A 19,343-nucleotide genomic window follows, 5' to 3' on the forward strand; every position below is an offset into this window, starting at 1 on the left:
GCCTCAGCACAGTGAATGGAGGAGGAAAAATGAAACGAGCAAATCTTTATCACAATTCACTGCATGCTATTAGTAACTGCACATGTGAATATGGTGAGAACAGGACAAAGACTGGCTGCGATCCCTGCATGAAATCACATAATCATCCAGATTTTAACATGAAGAAAAGCCAGGATAGGAAAAGACAAGGTATGGAGCAAGTACTATTCAAGTAGGACTACAATTCAATGAAACTTCTGACCAATGAACTTTTTGGTGTGATTTTCCAAGAGTAGTAAGGTTTTGGTGATTGTATTGTAGTGAATAAAAATGACAAGATGACAGTGTTGCACTTCTACATGAATTTATTTGGGTCACACTTAAAGTATGGTGGAGCATTTTGGGCAGCAAGTAATTTGAATATAAGAGTGCTGTGCAGGCTGCAGTGTGGATTCCCTGGGATATTCCCGTAAAGGGTAAAACCATGATTGGAAATTGATGCACTTTTTTGTGGTTTTGAGATTGTTGAAGATGATTAACACTGATGACTTTGTAAAGGTAAAAGTGATGGAACTTAGCTACTTGTTGGTGAGCAAATAACAAGGTGGTACAGGTTTGTTTCTGTTTTTTTTAAAAAAAGTCACAATTAAAAAAAAATCTTTCCAAAAAGTGCTTGGTGTTGTAAAGGAATTCAGACATTATAAAATATATACACAAGGCTGCATCCTCAGCCCTCTTCTCTACTCCCTATACACTCATGACTGCGTGGCCAGATTCTGCTCTAACTCCATCTACAAGTTTGCAGATGATACCACTGTAGTGGGCCGTATCTCAAATAATGATGAGTTAGAGTACAGGAAGGAGATGGAGAGCTTGGTGATATGGTGTCATGACAACAACCTTTCCCTTAATGTCAACAAAACAAAAGAGCTGGTCATTGACTTCAGGAAAGGGGGCGGTGCACATGCACCTGTCTACATCAATGGTGCCAAGGTCGAGAAGGTTGAGAGCTTCAAGTTCCTGGGAGTGAACATCACCGATAGCCTGTCCTGGTCCAACCATGTAGATGGCACAGCCAAGAAAGCTCACCAGCCCCTCTACTTCCTCAGGAGGCTAAAGAAATTTGGCATATCCCCTTTGACACTCACCAACTTTTATTGATGCACCATAGCAAGCATCCTATCTGGATGCATCACAGCTTGGTATGGCAACTGCTCTGCCTGGGACTGCAAGAAACTGCAGAGAGTTGTGAACACAGCCCAGCACATCACGGAAAACAGCCTCCCCTCCATGGACTCTGTCTATACCTCTCGCTGCCTGGGTGAAGCAGCCAGCATAATCAAAGACCCCACCCACCCGGGTCATTCTGTCTTCTCCCCTCTCCCATCAGGCAGAAGATACAGGAGCCTGAGGGCACGGAGGCTCAAGGACAGCTTCTACCTCACCGTGATAAGACTATTGAACGGTTCCCTTGTACGATGAGATTGACTCTAGACCTCACAATCTACCTTGTTATGACCTTGCACCTTATTGTCTACCTGCACTACACGTCCTCTGTAGCTGTGACACTTTACTCTGTTTTTGATTTTACCCTGTACTACCTCAGTGCACTGCGTAATGAATTGATCTGTATGAATGGTATGCAAGACAAGTTTTTCACTGTACCTCAGTACAAGTGACAATAATAAACCAATACATTTTCCTAAAATTTGTCTACTATTGTGTCCCCATCCCATGTCTTGTGTTAGATGTACATAATATCATTCATGATTGTTCACCCCTGGACATGGGTGATAGGGAGCAGAAAAACATTCTTTTTTCACCACACTGCTGGTGTATTTAAAGTACCCAAACTTCACACATGTCCATGGACTGAATGTAGCATTAAAGGGAAAGTAGCTCCAATGTGATGCCATAATCCAACAGAATTTCTCCTCCCTTCCACTTTTAGCAATCTGAAGATACCACTGCTTTGCAATATCATTGGAGGAATGAACAACATCCTAAATACCACTTTCCATAGCAATTGACCATGCAAGGTCAGGAGGTGCAACACCCACCCCTTTGTCTCCTCCATTCACACAGACCAGGGGGCTTCATTTACACCCTCCATGTGAAGCAGTGTTTCTATTTAAAATATTATATTCACTGCTCAAGAAGTGGCCTCCCTTACAGTGGTCTACAAAATGTAACCTTGTAACTTTTCCATGACCATCAATCCAGGGGACCAACCCTGATTCATGAGGAGAGACAGATGCAACATCACACAAGCTTAAATACAAACTGTCAATCTATTAAAGCAACAACATAAGACTACAGGCATGATCAAGAGCAGTGGCAGCAGAAGAGCCAAGTCATCCCACAACCAACAGATTAGTTCAAAGCACTGTAGCCCATGAATAGTATTGAACAACTAAACAAATCATAGGAGCAGGAGGCTCGAGATACTCTCTCATCCTTTAGTTTGGCAGAGGCCAGCACGAAAGGTGAGGATAAAACAGTTGCAGAATAATAGCACATAACCAACCAATATCTCCTTTCAGATCACACAGATTAATATTTTTCCCTACTGTGCTTTCAGGGTTTTGAATCAATGCACTGAACATTTTCTTCTCAATTGTGCTGGAATTTTAACTAAATTAAATGTCACCCACCCCTCTTTGATACTTTGAATGTTGTTGAGCTCAAGAATTCCTATACAATTCTGATTTATTTGACTAATCTGCTTATGCATAAGCTTATCCTTTGATGCTAAGGTGTTATCCATGACTCATTTGGCAGCACTTTCAATTCCATACTTGTGGTTCAAGTGCCACTTCAATGACTTGAACATAAAATCTAGGCAAGTGATCCACTGCAGTACCAAGAACACTGTCTTTTGGATAAGATGTTAAATTGAAGTATGGTCAAATGGAGAAAAAAAATCCCATGGAAATATGTTGAAGTATTGCAGGGAAATTCCCCCTTTCTGCCCTTGCCAATATTTATCTTCCAGTCAACACCAGTAATAATATTATCACAATGCCATTTGTGTTTTGAAAATGGCTGCTGCATTAGAACAGTGACTATACCCCAAAATATTTAATTAGCATTGTGATTTCTTGAGGTTCTGAAAATTCAAGCTTCATATTGAACATGGTGAAGATAGAGATTAGAAGAGCTAATAACTATAAATTTGGATATCAAAATCAGTAATAATGGGAGCTACATCAGAAATCACTTAGGCACCATACTGACTTCACTTGGGAATACTAGAGCAATTAATTAAATCTGAAGCTAAATCCATTCTTTGCATAATCTTCCAAGTTGAATACTGGCAAAATTCATATTAAAAGTATAATTATTTTGTAGTACCAATTTGTTCAACTCAGTTGTTTAATCTTAGGTTTTAAGACTAAAGTGAATACAAGAAAACACAGTCAGTGAACTAGTGTTAACCCATGGCAATTGATAGGACTGCACTAATCTCCATGAATGCTTTGGAGCAATCAGAAACATTGCAGTGACTCTCTTTTGATATTACTGCAGCTTCGAAAAAGGAACAGATTGGAAGGTTTTAATGAACTGAGTGGCACCAACTAAGGAATTATGGGTATAAGATATCCTCCTGAATTTTTTCTTCTCCCTTAATTTACCAGCTTTACATTAATTATAGAGTTTGATGCATTCATCTTACCTTTGTTGGTGCATGATAGCACGGCATCTGGAACCACTGTTTCTTTCTGTTTATTACGAGTGTGGCTATTAAAAAGGTGATGATTGCAAGCAGTATGGCTGCCAAGACCCATGCTGCTGACTGGTAGATTATTGCCATTTCAGTTTGCTTGGGGGGACTGTCAGTAACTGCTGCAATGACGCAAGAAGGAAAACATATAAGTGGTAAGACATTGTGACTGCTGAACAAAATCATGCCAGCCAACCAAAGACAAAGCAAAGAATCAAAAAAAATTCTTGTTTGTGTCTACTTTGTCCCAAATCTCCTCTTCCTAATATGTATGGTTAGCGTAACACTACTACAGCGCCAGCGACCCAGGTTCAACTCTGGCCGCTGTCTGTATGTTCTCGCCGTGTCTGTGTGGGTTTCCTCTGGGTGCTCCGGTTTCCTCCCACATTCCAAAGACGTACAGGTTAGGAAGTTGTGGGCATGCTATGTTGGCGCCGTAAGTGTGGCAACACTTGCGGGCTGCCCCCAGAACACTCTACGCAAAAGATGCATTTCATTGTGTTTTTCCATGTACATGTGACTAATAAAGATATCTTATCCTTCCAACACATGCATAGTGGTTGCAGTGTGGATTAACTACAGAATACACTGCAACATCTCACCAAGATGTGATCCACATCATGTCCAGAATTTGCAAAGTTTACCCTGCACTTCCTACAAGAGCAGGAGCAGGAGCATTTGGTATGTGGGAATTCATTCCACACTAAATCCCCCCAATTAACACGTCAACAAAATGCTCCTTCACTTGTTTCCGGGTCAAAACCCTAACATTCCTTTTCAACACTGGGGGAGTATTTGTGACCATCATTCAGCTCCCCTTTCCTCATTCTCACTAACATTGTAAATGGTTGCCTTCCCTTCTGAATCTGTAACCTTCTGAAAGACCAACACTCTTTGCAACCTTCATGTCCTTTGCTGTCACAAACTATTGAGCCTACTGAACCTCCACAACCTTTGCAAAATCCACAAAAGTGTCAGTTCCTGATCCATTCACAATTTTTCTGCAACTTCAAGATCCAGCTTCCCCAAATAGGTTTCTACCCCTGCCACAGCACTGAAAAAGGCATCATTAAATTAACAATTGGTATCCTTTGTGACTAGTGTTTACTGTTCCTTCTCCGGCATTTGACAAGGTCATCCCTGCCAATTTTGAGTTTCTCCTGAGCAGTGGGACTGCAGAACTACTCATTTTATTTGCAATCTTGTCGACTGAATTATATCAGAAGCAAAACCTCCATGGAAGCAACATATTTTCTCAGCCCTGCACCCTCACCTCCAACCACCAACCATTGTCTCCACCCCCAACCCTCTGATCATTCAACAACGCATCCAAAGGCAAAAACATCCCCATATTTATGTTGATGACTCCTAGCTCTATCCAACTACTGCCTGTGCTACTAGCTTGTTGAGCATCCAATTTTGGATAAGCTACTCTTTTCTTTGATTAATCCTGGAAAAGACAGAGTTCATCAACACAAACTGCATGCCTGCACAGAACTGCAGTCAGTTTCCTGCACAAATGTCACCAAATTTGGGATTCCTAGGCATGTGAGTGCTTTAACCCAGAACTTGCTGGTATGTGTTCCCTCTGAAGTGAAACAAAAATATCAGGCATTTCTCCAGCACATACACTGAAGAAGTTGCCCAAAAAGCTTAGATCTAGTGCAGGAACAGTACTTCCTTTCATCTGAACAGAGAAGGATGGCTGTGAAGAACCAATGTAAATTTTAGTAATTTTACGATTGTTTAAAATTACTTAAAATATTTAACTGAATTCAATTATTTTAAGTGCTCAAGACATAGTTCTTGTTCATGTTTCAAAATTTCTTAATAATTTAAACATTTTTAATTAATTTTTTTAGTTTTTAATTGTTTCTGACTGTGGATGAGATTCCAAACATTAGAAGGTTTTTCACAGGTTTGGTAACAGGCTAAAGCAGAGGACACGGCTTAGTAGTGTGCCATAGCTTCTGGTCCCCTCTACGCTGTGTGACAGCATTGACACACTGTGGTATTGATGGGAAGTTGACACTGGAAGTTTCAAGAAAGTTAAGTGTGAACTTGTTGTATAGTTCAGTGGCAGGAGTGTTTATTTGAGTCAGTGCATGTTCTTTAACTCAGTACCCCTGATTCCAATGCCATATCCTCCCCACCAAGAATGCTTCAGGCACTCTGTAACATCCCCTGCCCTGCCTCAGCCCAGCTGCTTGGAAGGTGGGAGTCAAGAGTTGTAAGATCCAAGATTTAGGATCAGCCTCCATACCATCAGGGAAACTAAACCTGGCATGCTGCAGGGGTCTGAGATTGCTACATTACAAATTTGTTGGCTGAGCTGGGATGAGGGCAATGATGCCACAGAATCTATACGTATACACACTGGCTGGAGTAACTTGCTTACTTATTTCATTGACCATCCCAACTCCAACTATACTGGATTTAAAAAGACTAAAAGGCAAATGGAATTTATATGATGCCAATACTGCAGCTAGTGTATAGCTGACTTTGACAAAATATTTAAAACTTGGCAATTTTCATGTTGATGGAACTCTACAATAAGGAAGGCAAGATTTCAGAATTTCTGATTCCTGAAAAGCCTTGTTCAGCTGAGCGTATATAAATATGTGTTTCATTTGAGAGTTTAATAATCTTTAAGATCTTGCAATAACATACTTAATACTTTCAAAACATTAATTTGGTCATGTATCCTTGAGGACAAGAACGCTGAGTCACCTCTAACAAAACTGGTGATACAATTCCCATAGTCATGTTGTGCCCAACCTCAAAGTTATAAAGCAGATTGTTGTTCACAAAATAATAGAAAGGTAACTAAATTAATAAGAATTGTTAAATAGGTGTTTCCTTATTATTTTGGCTTAACTGTGAAATATTTAGCTGAGACAAAGGCTTGCAATGTTTGTATCACTTTAATAGATAATGACTTTAATGGCTGGTATTAATCAAAAACACTAATGAATGTAATACACCAGCTAAGTAATTTCTATTACCATTACTAAAATAGAATAAAGAAGAAATATTTGTGGTATTTCTTCTTTATTCCATTTTAGTAATTTTTTTCTCTAACTTTTATTGGTTTACAGAAGAACACACACCATTTTCTAACTGATCAAGTCACCTGCTATGAGATCTCTGAAAATTCAACTTGAATTAACTTCTGGAAGCTAATTAACTAAGGAATTGAGTTCACTTCTCATTACTCTCTTCTTCCAACATTATAACAGAGCAGCTAAGATCAAGAGAATATTAAATATGCAAGTGAAAAAATAAACCTGAGTATTGCGACATGAACACAGAAGGGAATGCTCAGCTGACACCTCACTGCCCCACGCCCTCCCAACTCTTTCAGAGGATCCCCTCCATTCAGAGGACTCTCTTCATTATTAATTTTGCCCTGCCACATCCTATGTTTTGACTGATTGGGTTACTTACGAAGGCACAAATGGGAGTGAATGACCTTTCCTTAGAGTAAAAAGGCAGAAAGTCAATTTGATACCTTTAAATGCTACCTTATTGCTGGCCTAAAATTTGCTTGAAATTTATTGATGATTAGCATGGAGCTTACAGTAGAAAAAATTAAAATGAAAGTAAATATAGCACTTTTAAAAAAAGGGACTAAATAATTAATGCCAACTCATCATTTGACCAAACTAACCCACATTTAAGAGTTAATAACTGAACTATATTCCTAACTCATAATTTTGGGAACATTATAAGAGGATTCTCTGCTCTGTTCATTTTACTGAAAGTAATTTTGACCTCAATGGAACAGTGACACTGTTTGGACTTAGAACATTGCCAGGTAATCAAATTTCCCTTTACCTGTGAATAATGATAAATCAGGCTGAACAGATGGTGGAGGTAATTCCTTATCCTTTAGTTCAGTTGACTTCTCCAGTAATACATCAGCAGCCTCTGTTGTGGGTGAAGAAACTGTTGGCATATCTTAAGACAAGGAAAGATTGGCAATAAATGAAAGAAATTCCCCATAAGGAGAGGAAGACTACTGAGCATCTCCTGCATTTTTGGTGTCAATTATTATTATTGATAAAGAATGCACTCTTAAATTCACTGGGTTGGAAGATGGAATTATTTTCCAGCAAGTCGCAGCAGCTTTGTCTGATTTTTCAATCTAATCTCTTGGCTTCCATCCGTTACATCCATTTCTCATTAGGGGCCCAGCAGTAGTTATGACCCACCATCCACATACTGGCAGTTTACATTAAATATATAACCGATCTGAGCTGATTTAATGCTCACTTGACAAATTTCTCCTGAAAAAATTTTAAGAGTCTTGAGGATAAAATGAAGCAAGTTTTCAGTGCACCAGTAGTTAAGCATATTAAAACAGAACTATCCTTCTTAATATGGCTAGAATTATTTGTGAGAAACTAAAACCCATGTGAAAAGGAATTGTCTGTAACTCTTTTCAATTAATTCCTTTAATTCACTTTCAATAAAAAAAACAATTTATTGCATCAACAAATTCTGCACCAAAAACTTTGCAAAGTATTTTCTAACTACCACTTTGTATGGAGTTGCACAAAACTAACTCATTCCTACATTACCCTTTAATCTACCAACCACTCCACAGTATTTGTCTGGTTTTAATTTACAACTTACTACGGACTTGATAGCAAATTGAATTACTTCTGGCAATATTCTACTGGCTGAGGATGCATTTGTAATTTTTCCATAAACCCACTGCAGTATAGGATAAAGTATAAATTCTAAATTGGGAAGATGCACGTCAGAATGAAGTCAGGAAAAGCTTTCCAGCTGAAATATACTGGGTCTGTCAATTAATTTAGTAGGAAGGGACAGCAAAAGTATAAATTAGCTTAGCAGGTCTTCCCCTAGAGAGTGAAAGAGAAGGAATTTGCTAAGATGAGCATGATTTCTTAAAAGGGGAAGACTATTCCTAATTATATACAATATACTTTGAATACTAGAGGGCAGAGCTTTAAGATGAGAGGGGGAAAGTTTAAAGGGGATGTGCGGGGCAAGTTTTTTTTACACAGAGACTGGTAGGTGCCTGGAATGCACTGCCAGGGGTGGTGGTGGAAGCAGATACAACAGTGGTGTTCAAGAGGCTTTTAGATAGGTGAATATGCAGGGAATGGAGGGATATGCATAATATGCAGGCAGAAGGGATTGGTTTAATTTGGCATCATGCTCAGCACAGACATCGTGGGCTGAAAGGCCTGTTCCTGTGCTGTGTACTTATGCCGCGGCATTTCAAAAAGCTGAAGTCTGTGCCTACCCTATTTCAATTGGAGTATATTTTATGAAATTAAAGTAAAAGTAGAAAGTTCAGTACTTAATAAATGTAATTCCTATTAGGGAAATTTCATTCTCATGATACATGATGATTTAAAGATGTCTTTTAAATCTTCCTGCATCCTAAACTTGTGCAAAATTCATTTAAAAATCCTTTTCTTAGAGTGCCTTCCAAAATATATCAAAATTCTAAGGTGGCAAAGGTTATTATTTATCTTCATTTTAGAATCTATACACTAACCAATTTTTGTGAAGTTATTTTCCAGGTTTGAAGACAAATCCATTTCTTGGACTTTTTCTTTTAAGTGACTAAGTTGGATTCATTACGCTTGGATTTGCTTAGCTAGATTGTCACACGATTCACTACTCGCCATTAATGCAATCATCCAATTACACCACAATGATAACATGAGAATTTGAAACTGGATAAAAATGCTTGCCTGACATTCCACAATCATTTCTCCTTGACAGAACAGGGAAAAATATTTATCCAAAGAAGTGACTTTCAAAGTTTTGGGGGCACTAAGACAATTTACTCACCCAAACAATAGGGGCAACACTGCCCTTTCCTTAGAACTGGCAGCCTACATAAAGCAGCTGGACAGGTCTGAGAGAAACACTGAATGGCACCGTCACCACATATGCAGCTTGTACAGGCATTTGGCTTCCAAGACTCTCCAACTAACAGAATATCTCCATCACTGGACATACAATATCCAGACTCACTGCCATTGGTTGGCAACAGGGTTTTCAACTGATCTTCTGTCAAGAAAATATTAAGAAACATACATTAGGATTGAGACACACAAAACATACATTATCAATAAACACTGAAATTTATGTCTATTGAATGGCATTGAAAAATGAGTACAAGACGTTTAAGGAATGCGAATAATATAAAGTCAAGCTGTTTGCTCAGTTGTAGAATTTTTTTCTTGATGAACTGTAGAAACATAAATTGAATTTGTCCATATGTTGTGCTTGTAAAAGAGAAGTCTATGAAATTAATGTGATGTTTGAATAGGAGGCCCAAACACAGTGCTGATAAATTCAATAATAGACTAACATAAACATTGTGGTATTTCAAGGTCTGGTAATGAACGTGCAATCTCAAGTAATGTTACACGATGAACATTCATCACGACTCTACTGCGCTCTGCAAAGTCTCACCATGCTTTGGGAGGTTCGGCCCTTATTCTAATGCATGATTTCAGGTAACAACAAATACATAAACATTAAGTTACCCTGACAACATGAAACATTATTGAGCAAATTGCTGAGGTAAATTGTATTCTTATGGTTCTTGTCAATAAAATCATTTTAAAAAATATTTTTTAAAAAAACTGCTGAAATCCTGGACCTCTTGCTTGTCTGCACATACTTAGAAAATTATTTCCATTTAGCCAATAGAGAGTGGAGCAACATTGCAAAATTTCTTTGATCCATATTAGAACTGACAGTTTATTAAAGCAAAATGAAAAAAAGAATTTGGTATCTGGTAGAAAATTACATTATTCAACACATAGGTGCTATTACACCTGCATAGAAGATATTTGTTTTGTTGATTTTGTGCACTCTTTTTCAAGGGGTCCTAATTTTTGCCAACTTCACTTGTTTCTTTCAGTAGTGATTCGACTACTTGGCAAACTACATTTAAAAACTTGCTGGATAAACAACTGCTCAACCTAGCAGTAGAAGAATCTTCCTTTTCCAATTTCAAAATATCACATCAACCTTTTTTCCATCATATTTATGTACAAATATAACCTATCAAATGCTCCAGCAGTAGTTCATAAACCCTCTGCAACGTTAAATTGTGGCATGAATAAAATTGCATTGCATCTCATCAAACAACTTCAGAACTAAATGGCCATCACTTGGAACTGGATGAGCAGTGCCTCAAATATCAGGTAACAGTAGTTCTAGAATGAATACAGAATCTCCAGAACATCACCGCTTATTAGAAATATTATCAAGTACAATATACATCTCTAAAATTTATTACATAATAGAAAGAAATGGAATTTAAACAGATCAGTACATTTTCTTTCTTGAGTCTATTGGAGAAAACTGCTCTAAGGGCATACAAGCATCACAGTGTGCATTTATAAGAGAAAATCTAAAATCTTTCTCTTAATGATTTATCGCAAGCCTAAAAGGCACTAAAATTTATATCAGTGCAAAAGTATTTTCTAATGCCTCATTCAGTAAATATGCATTTTTCTTTCTAATTTACACTATGATGGGATATATATTCATTCTTGATGTAATCTGCCAATCTAATCAGAAGCTGGCTCACCAGCTAAAACGTAACAGTACCCAATGATGTGTTTCAGCTTCAGGTTAGGTTAGATTTCAATCTCCTAAAACATCATGGTTCAGGTTGGATCAAGTCGTGCCATACTGGTCTGTATCAGTACTTCATCTGAGGTGGGATGAATTGTTTGGTATTTGTTCTCTGTTCTTGATCAAAATAATGTATGCATACCATAACAAGTTTTCATTTCTGCTTTTGTGTAAGTGCCTCTGGGTCAGGTTGGGTTGGGTCAGGTGCAGAAAAGCTTTTGAGCATATGGACTTTTGTTAAGTTTTTATTAATCTATTCATTAACAATGCTGGCATTTATTATCAACACCTTATTGACTCTGAATAGAGGACTGATGGGTCCAGAGTGATATATAGGTCAGATTGAGTACATATGCCAGATTTCCTTCCCTGAAGAATATTAGTGAAGTAGATGTTTTTTTTCCTGAAAAAAACAGTAGTTTCACGTGATTAGCTAAAATTCCAGGTTTATTTAATTACTTTAATTGAATTGGTTATGTGGAATCATGTTATATCTAAGCATACCTCTTGATCAGATCACCTGCCTGTTGCGAGAACTGCCCAGTTGTAATTCTATTGAAATCAAAAGGTACATAAACTGTGCCAATTTCATAACAAACTGGCAAATTCACTGTCGAATGACTGCATGGGCAATAAAGATGGAAATTTAATTCAATCTTTCTCAAATCTGGCTCTAAGTTAAGATTTTAACTTGGTTAAATGGGAAAAAGCTTAGTATTAAACTAAATTATCAGTAATTAAACACGATTCAACTTGCCAGAGAGTGGCAAGATTCCTGCAGGAAATGGTGCAGGAATGCTGACTACAGGCAAATCTTGATGTGTTTCAATAGCATTTCCCTGCACCAAACCAAGCAGTAAGCAGGCTCCCAGTGTTATATGTACATCTCATTGTACAGGTGAGATGTGTGCAGCAAAGTACTTCACTTGTTGTCACTGCTTAAAAAAGCAGGCCAACAAATGGACAAAAATGAACAACAGCAGGGATTTGGAGCAAATTAGGACTGGAAAAAAAAAGTAACTGAAGCCTCTTGCCACTTACTGACTTGGAATAATGTGTACACCAGTGAGGTGGCACTGGATTAACAACTAAACAAAATGGGTCAGTGGATGAAGTCATTCGCATGTGATGGGCTAGTTAAACAATGGTGGAGAAAATAATATGAATGCATCAATGAGAAATATTCCCACCGCTTCTTCCTTCATGACCTCCTTTGCCATTGCTCCATACCTGGAAAGAAAATCCAGGACTTTCTCTTGATTCTTTAGTAATTGTGGATCTTGGAGTTGGTTGATTATTGTCATTGGTACCAAGATACAGAGAAAAACTTTTGTTCTTGGATCTTTATCTTTTTTTTACATATCCATGGTACCCATTAATCTGCATCACTGTTAACTATAGATTCCTTTTCCAATATGTATATTCGTTCCCGTGCTGGGCCAACATTAGCAGGGGTAAGAAGTCGAAAATGTGCTTGAAAATTGTTCTCAACCACAATATACTGGAAGAAGTAAAAGGGCTCAAATATTTACTGACAATTGGCTACATAAGTAGCTTCACAGAAAAGTAACAACAATACAGTTTGATTTGATTTGAAGAAACAGATGTTATGCATTCCCAGAGGCGCACCTGCTTTCATGAGAGTACCGTTGTTTAATCTTAACAAACACATTAAGATAAAAAAAACTCTCACTACACTGCAATCACAGGGTTTCTTTCTGCTTTAAAGTGAAATTACATTTGGGAAAATGATTGCAGATGGTGTTATAAATGGATCGTTTTTCTACAACCGGTTTTTTCCATCAGTTAGTGCGCATTCCAATGGAAGGCACTATGAAATGTTACAAATGTTCACAGAATGGGATGAAAGCACCTGTTCCCCGCAGCACACCCATGCTGAAAGATTGGACAATTGGTAGTTCAACAAAGTGACTCCCTCGAAAAGTAAATGACGCATTTAAATGAAGCAATAAGAATATCAGGATGACACTGAAAATTTCCTTTGATGGTTTGGCACTAGGTCTTTCATAATTTTCTAAGGAGAGTACCTATTATGTTGATTATTTTTACCTCCCAAACAGCTCCTCAACCAGTCACCCACCTGGACATGTCAAACAGCAAGCATCTAATTCTTTGATTGGTGCTTGGCACAGGAGAGGTGGGCACACCTCGGTGTCACAGAGCACGCGTCCACTGTGACAGGTACATTGTGTGCAAGTGTCCAGGTTCCAAGTTTCACCCTCTAAGTAGTATTCCCCTCCAGGTGCTTGACAGACAGTGAGGTCCACCATATCAGGTTGTCCACTGCCTGGCTCATCTATGGAAAGTAAAAAAAATGGTTTTGTAGCAGAAAACTTACAGTAAACTCAACAATTTATACTGGGACATCTTATATTAGCTCAACCTCACTGGCAGCTCTCCCACTCAGTGTCAGAGCTGCAAATTGAAATAAGTTCCATCTCAAAGACACACAGACACAAAATCTGTACTGGTCACTGGAGTTCTGAGGAAATGCTGCACTGTCAGAGATACCAATTATTGTACAAGATGTTAAACAGAGCTGGCCTGCACTAACTCAACAAAGAATAAGTGAGTTCTTTCCATTTGCTGTTTGCGGAAACCTGCTGGTTGCCCTGTTTTGTACATTACAAGAATGACTCCAATTTAATAGTAGCTAAGTGGCTGTAAAGCACTTTTGGACATCCTAAACTTATGAAGGATATTGTAGAAATTCACTTATTTCCTTCTCTGGGATAAGGCATCTCACAAAAGGGCAGGACAAGATTCAGATGAACTGGGAGAACAGTCAGTAGAAGTGACTGACATAGTGGTTATGGAAGTAGATTGTGAGGAGCATTTAACGTGAAAAAAGATGCAACAATGCAGAGTATGGGCAATGATGGAAGACTGCAGTGAGCAGAATGCAGGTGAAGTGTGGCTGTTAGACTGTCAGCTGGGACATAATGCATAAATGATGGTTAGATATGACCTTTCTGCTGACATATTGTCTTCGATTCTAGTAAATATGAAAGCCATGAGAAATTTTTCATTAAGGATGACTTCAAAATCAATATGATTGAAAATAAGCAGTTAAGGAGTAAAATTTGAGGCACGTCAAAGATAACTCTGCAGCCAAAGGAGCATAAATCATTAGTGATATGTGACTGATTATAATTTATTTAAACTAGTTCAGTTTAATATTTTTAATTATGCATGTGTTTAGTTAATTAGTTGTATTATTTTAAAATCTTAACAATTAATTATTTATTTCTATGGGTTTTTAAGTGTCAGAGACATTTAAAAACCCTCAGAACCTTGATGGCAAAGGTGGTAAGGGAGAAGAACTCTGCCAGTTGTTAAAGCTTTCAGTAGGACTTCAGTGCAGGGCTTCATTCGATGCCACTTGATGCAGACCATGCTGCTGAAGTTTGGGATGCACTGGGCAAACCTGATAGGCCGTTGGCAGCTGGACTAGTTCAGTAAGGGAGTGCGTGACAACTGTGAGCAGAGGGCCCACGCCAGCAAGATCTGGTCCAATTGGACTTGAATAAAAATCACAGAACATGAAAGTAAGATCTTTAAATTTAGATTGTCTCACAAAATTTAATGGATTCAAGGTTTAACACAGTTCTGCAGTTTTAATAGAAAACAGAAACAAAATGTTAAGACACGAATAATTTGCAGGTTGATGGCATAACTTATTGGCATTCTAGCAAGATTTGTCACTAAGCACAAATGCGAGGAGAGGGAGCACATCCTTACTTTCCCATAGAAAGAACTGCCCATTCACTCAGAGTCGGGCAGGAGATAACAGCAGAAATATTGTATCTGAAATAATGTCAGAGCTTCACCACTGAAGCTCTGTCAGCAATTGGCCTGCCTGATTTCCTGAGAAAGGAAAACATGTGCCTTCAGTCTATTTAGCTACATACCCATTCTCCCATCCCTCCCTCTAATCTCTCCATCATGTATGGGAAACCATCAACCCCGACTCTATTTTCTATCTTCATTATACACCCTCCCCTCGCAATACACACACCCCGACCTGGCATAATTGGATTCAAATTTAGATCAGGAAAACTATTCTTGCTGAATCAAGTACACTGAAAGCCACCAATGTGTCCTACTGTTACCCTGGCAGAAATTACTTCACTAAGTATAGAGTGGCATTGAATCCAAGACTTCTTTTGGACTTGGCTGGTAAACGTCTCAAAGCATTAAGGAAAATAATTGCAAAAGTTCCCCATTAGCTTGTCCCTAAACTGGTGATTTCACTTTCCCTGGAACGTGAAGCTGGATACCTTAAAAATGGGAAAACCTGTTGGATACTAATACGTTTTCAACCTGTTAACTTGGATCTGGTAAATGGGATTCCAACTGCTGCAAGGAGGACAGGAAATTCCAGCACAGTGGGAGGAGGGATTGGATCTTCTGCCTTCTACACCTGGATGTAGGAGCTCTCTCTTGGATGTCTCTGGGAAATAAAGCTAAACACATAGTCTGATAGAGCCAATGAAATTCTTACCTATTTATAAGAAAGTTACAAGAGGCTGAGAAAACCTACACTAACTACTTGTGCACCAGAGGTTAGCACTGTTTCCTGTAATTTAAACTGAATGAGCAAATCTGTGTGATATTAATGAGTAACTATGATACAGTAAGTTACTGAACCTCAGATGGCAACAATTCAAATCAACATTATATATTTTAAACCTACATTTGTGGACCTAAAGCCATAAGAAGAATACAGGTGGACCAGACCTGTTAAAATAAATAACCAGATTAATATGGCATAGATTCTTATTAGAGGAGATCTATTTGTAAGAAGTTTAGAACAGGCTGAGAAAAGTTACACTAACTACTTGCACATCACTATAGAGGTTGGTCCAAAGCAATGAAATGTTAAATGAATACAGATGTTTTGGGACAAACACGCAAGGTTATCCTAGAACTAACATCAGAGATTAGAGATGCTAGGAGACTAAAAGTACTAGGTTCATTCCAGGAAAATCAGGTCACTGAACTGAATGTAAAGAACAAAGTTCCATTTACCTTTGAAGTTATACTTCCTCCTAAGCTTTCCTTTCACATTAATTTTCATGTCAGGACTTTTAAAACTGTATTTACATCAAGGGAAAGGAATGCAAGTATTTTACAGCACTTTTAAATTCAATTGCAGCATCATGTAGTGCTAAGTCCAGTGTAGCAGGGGCAAAACCAAGAATAAAAGTTGCTCTATACAAATAATATCTCTAAAGGAAAAGTTGAGAGCATCATCCATAGCTCCCACGTAACATTTCCACTTCCAGTGTCTGCCAGCCTTACGACCTTTCTATTTGACACAACTTGGGAGTAATCAGCACATGTTGGCTGTTCATCAAGAACCAGATCAAGATTACTCCACTGTCTTTATTTCAAGATGGTTTATGGTAGTCAATAGAGAGAGGAATCTTCCATCAATCTGCTCAAGAAGAATCCAAGTGTCAGGTGTAAAACGGCAGTGTAATTTATCTTTCCCATTAATTAGAACACTATTTTTTTCAAATTGGAGAACTGGACTTTGGGGTTAGTTCTTCATTGTTCATTGATAAAATTAACCTGACCTCCTGTCATAAAAGGCTCCTATAATTATATTTTTAAACAGCTTTATACCAACAAACATATTATTTAAGAAAGGCATACTGTGCTCACTGGCATACTCAATGCAGAAATGAATTACTTTATACCTAATCTGATTAAGGTGCGACTCACCTTGACAGGTGGGGCAGCACTGCCCAGGTTTGACCAATGGACTGAGGCAGTTTGGAACAGGGCATGTAATTAGCACACACATTTCCCTTCCACCGTAACAATAACAGTCTCTACATCCATCATGCCAGCCTTCTCCTTCTTCATAGCGATGGCCATTAGCAGTCAAGCAGAAACTGGTTGGAAGTGGAGGAGTGGTGATGCTAAGATGCACATCAGCCTCTGCAAAAGTAACCAAGTGTGAAAATGTTATAACATTTTAATCTACTCAACACAAAACTCATCAAGGGCTTAAATGATGTTAGCTGTTAACATTGCTTTAGGTGTTCAAGTTGCACCATTTCCCAAATCAACTTCTTTAATATCGATAAGCATGAAACTTCAGATGCTGAAAATATGAAACAGGAACAGCAAGTGCCTGAAGATAATCAGTGCGGATCAGGCAGCATCTGTGGAGTGAGAAACAGAGTTAGCATTTGGATCTTTTATCAGAAACCTGAAATGTTAACTTCTCTCTCCACAAGTACACTCTGACCTGTTGATTATCTCCAGCATTCTTATTTCTTTTTAAAGAATATTTGTCAAGATGAGATAACACCACCAGGAAATGGATGACTTCAATACCAAGAACACCAGGATAAGTTATAACAATAGTTAGATACAGAATGCAAACACCTCTGCATCATCAGTTCATCTCAGCCCCAATATCAGAGGGTCAAATCCCAGGTAAGGTATAACAATGGTTAGATACAGGATACAAACATCTCTATTCTGTCAATTTATCTCAGCCACAATACCAAAGGGTCAGATCCCAGTGTAACACTTCCCATAGCCTGCATCAGCATTTCCAGATCTCTTAAAGTGGCATTATCAATTAGCTTTGAGTTATCTTCATTAGGAATTGGATTTAAACGAGCAAACACATCACATACGATCTGAGCTGTCAACATAAATAAAGTCAACTTAACCAATTTAGGCTCAGATATAAAATTAGGGACCAGGGAAAGGTCATTGTGCTATTTGATAAGAATATCTAATTATAATAATAATATTTTTTTGATTGAATGCAACTCTGTTTTCTCTTGGTGTTGCCATTATACAGTACTGATACATTAAGCTAAGAGGTGCTGGAATGCAGATATGCATTTTGCCATTTTCTAAGTACAGTGTACGTGACAAAAGAATGCATTATAGGGTCAGTGATTTTTTTTAAAACAGGGAGGGACACAAGAGAGTTAAGCACTCTGGATCTGTCCAGCGTTTTACCAAGTGAGTGACTGAGAAAAAGCTACTTGTCCACTTCTTCAGTCATAATGTGTGCTAAGGTGGGGCTAAAAGAGGGAGAAAGTATAACAAATCCATAATTTAAAAAGTGTCCTTTTCTGAAAAGATGGACAAAAAACACCAAAAAAAAGTTTCAAACAAAAAGCAAGGTGAATTGGTTATACAGGAAATTTGAAGTGCATTAAACAGGAACTGGCATTTCTAGTGATCTGTGTGATAGTCATATTTTATACTTTGCATCACTCTCAAAATAACTTCTTTTGCTCACATTATGATCCAATAGTTCCAGAGGTGTTAGTAGCAGAATTAGGTAAATGACTCCCAGTATTCCTATTTTGACAGACCAACACTCACTCATACATCCCACTGAGTTACATTCAGGTAGACAATGTTATTATCCAGCTTGTTCTATAGAACAACAGGACTCACTTTTCATACTCTGGCGGATAAAACATCGAAGAACAAATATAAACACACACAGAGACAGAAAGAAATTCAGCTTGATCAACATTTATTTTAGGTAAGATTTTTTTCTTGCTTTGTTCTTATACATTATCATTTAAGCAGCTCAGGTACAGACTGTAGTGTGCATTTAAGAAACCCAACCAGACACACATCTTCCAGGAACAAATGGGAGAACTAATTACTTTTATGAATAACAGCAACAATTTTAAACACCAGAGTAATATCATCACTATTTTGTACACAATAAGGAAGTTCTCTATAATAAAGGCTCTCTATGCACTCCATTTCTGATAATACACACTTCCAAACTAAGTAAAAGAATACAATGGATGCTCAAAGCAGACAATGCAATCTTAAATTGAGACTGGATGGTTAATCAAGTCTGTGTGTACCCTTGCTTCATGTCTCTTTTGTATACTAAACTATTGCACACAATTAAGGTAGTCGTGATAATGGTTGATTTTCACCCAATGTCATGCAACATTTAAACCTGTAATTTAAA

General features: G+C 38.0%; 1 protein-coding gene across 1 annotated transcript in view; it reads right to left on the bottom strand.

Annotated features, from left to right (window-relative positions):
- The window catches only part of LOC127577027 (cysteine-rich motor neuron 1 protein-like), a 200,976-nt gene that overhangs the window by 3,880 nt on the left and 177,753 nt on the right, over positions 1 to 19,343 (bottom strand). Inside the window, exons 9-13 of the mRNA XM_052027894.1 lie at positions 17,096 to 17,314; positions 13,446 to 13,661; positions 9,539 to 9,760; positions 7,541 to 7,663; positions 3,656 to 3,825 (exon numbers count right to left, since the gene is read on the bottom strand). Of these exons, the coding sequence (XP_051883854.1) occupies positions 3,656 to 3,825; positions 7,541 to 7,663; positions 9,539 to 9,760; positions 13,446 to 13,661; positions 17,096 to 17,314 (950 nt within the window). The remainder of the gene's footprint in view (positions 1 to 3,655; positions 3,826 to 7,540; positions 7,664 to 9,538; positions 9,761 to 13,445; positions 13,662 to 17,095; positions 17,315 to 19,343) is intronic.

This window comes from Pristis pectinata, chromosome 1 (assembly GCF_009764475.1).
Source record: "Pristis pectinata isolate sPriPec2 chromosome 1, sPriPec2.1.pri, whole genome shotgun sequence".
Taxonomy (NCBI): domain Eukaryota; kingdom Metazoa; phylum Chordata; class Chondrichthyes; order Rhinopristiformes; family Pristidae; genus Pristis; species Pristis pectinata.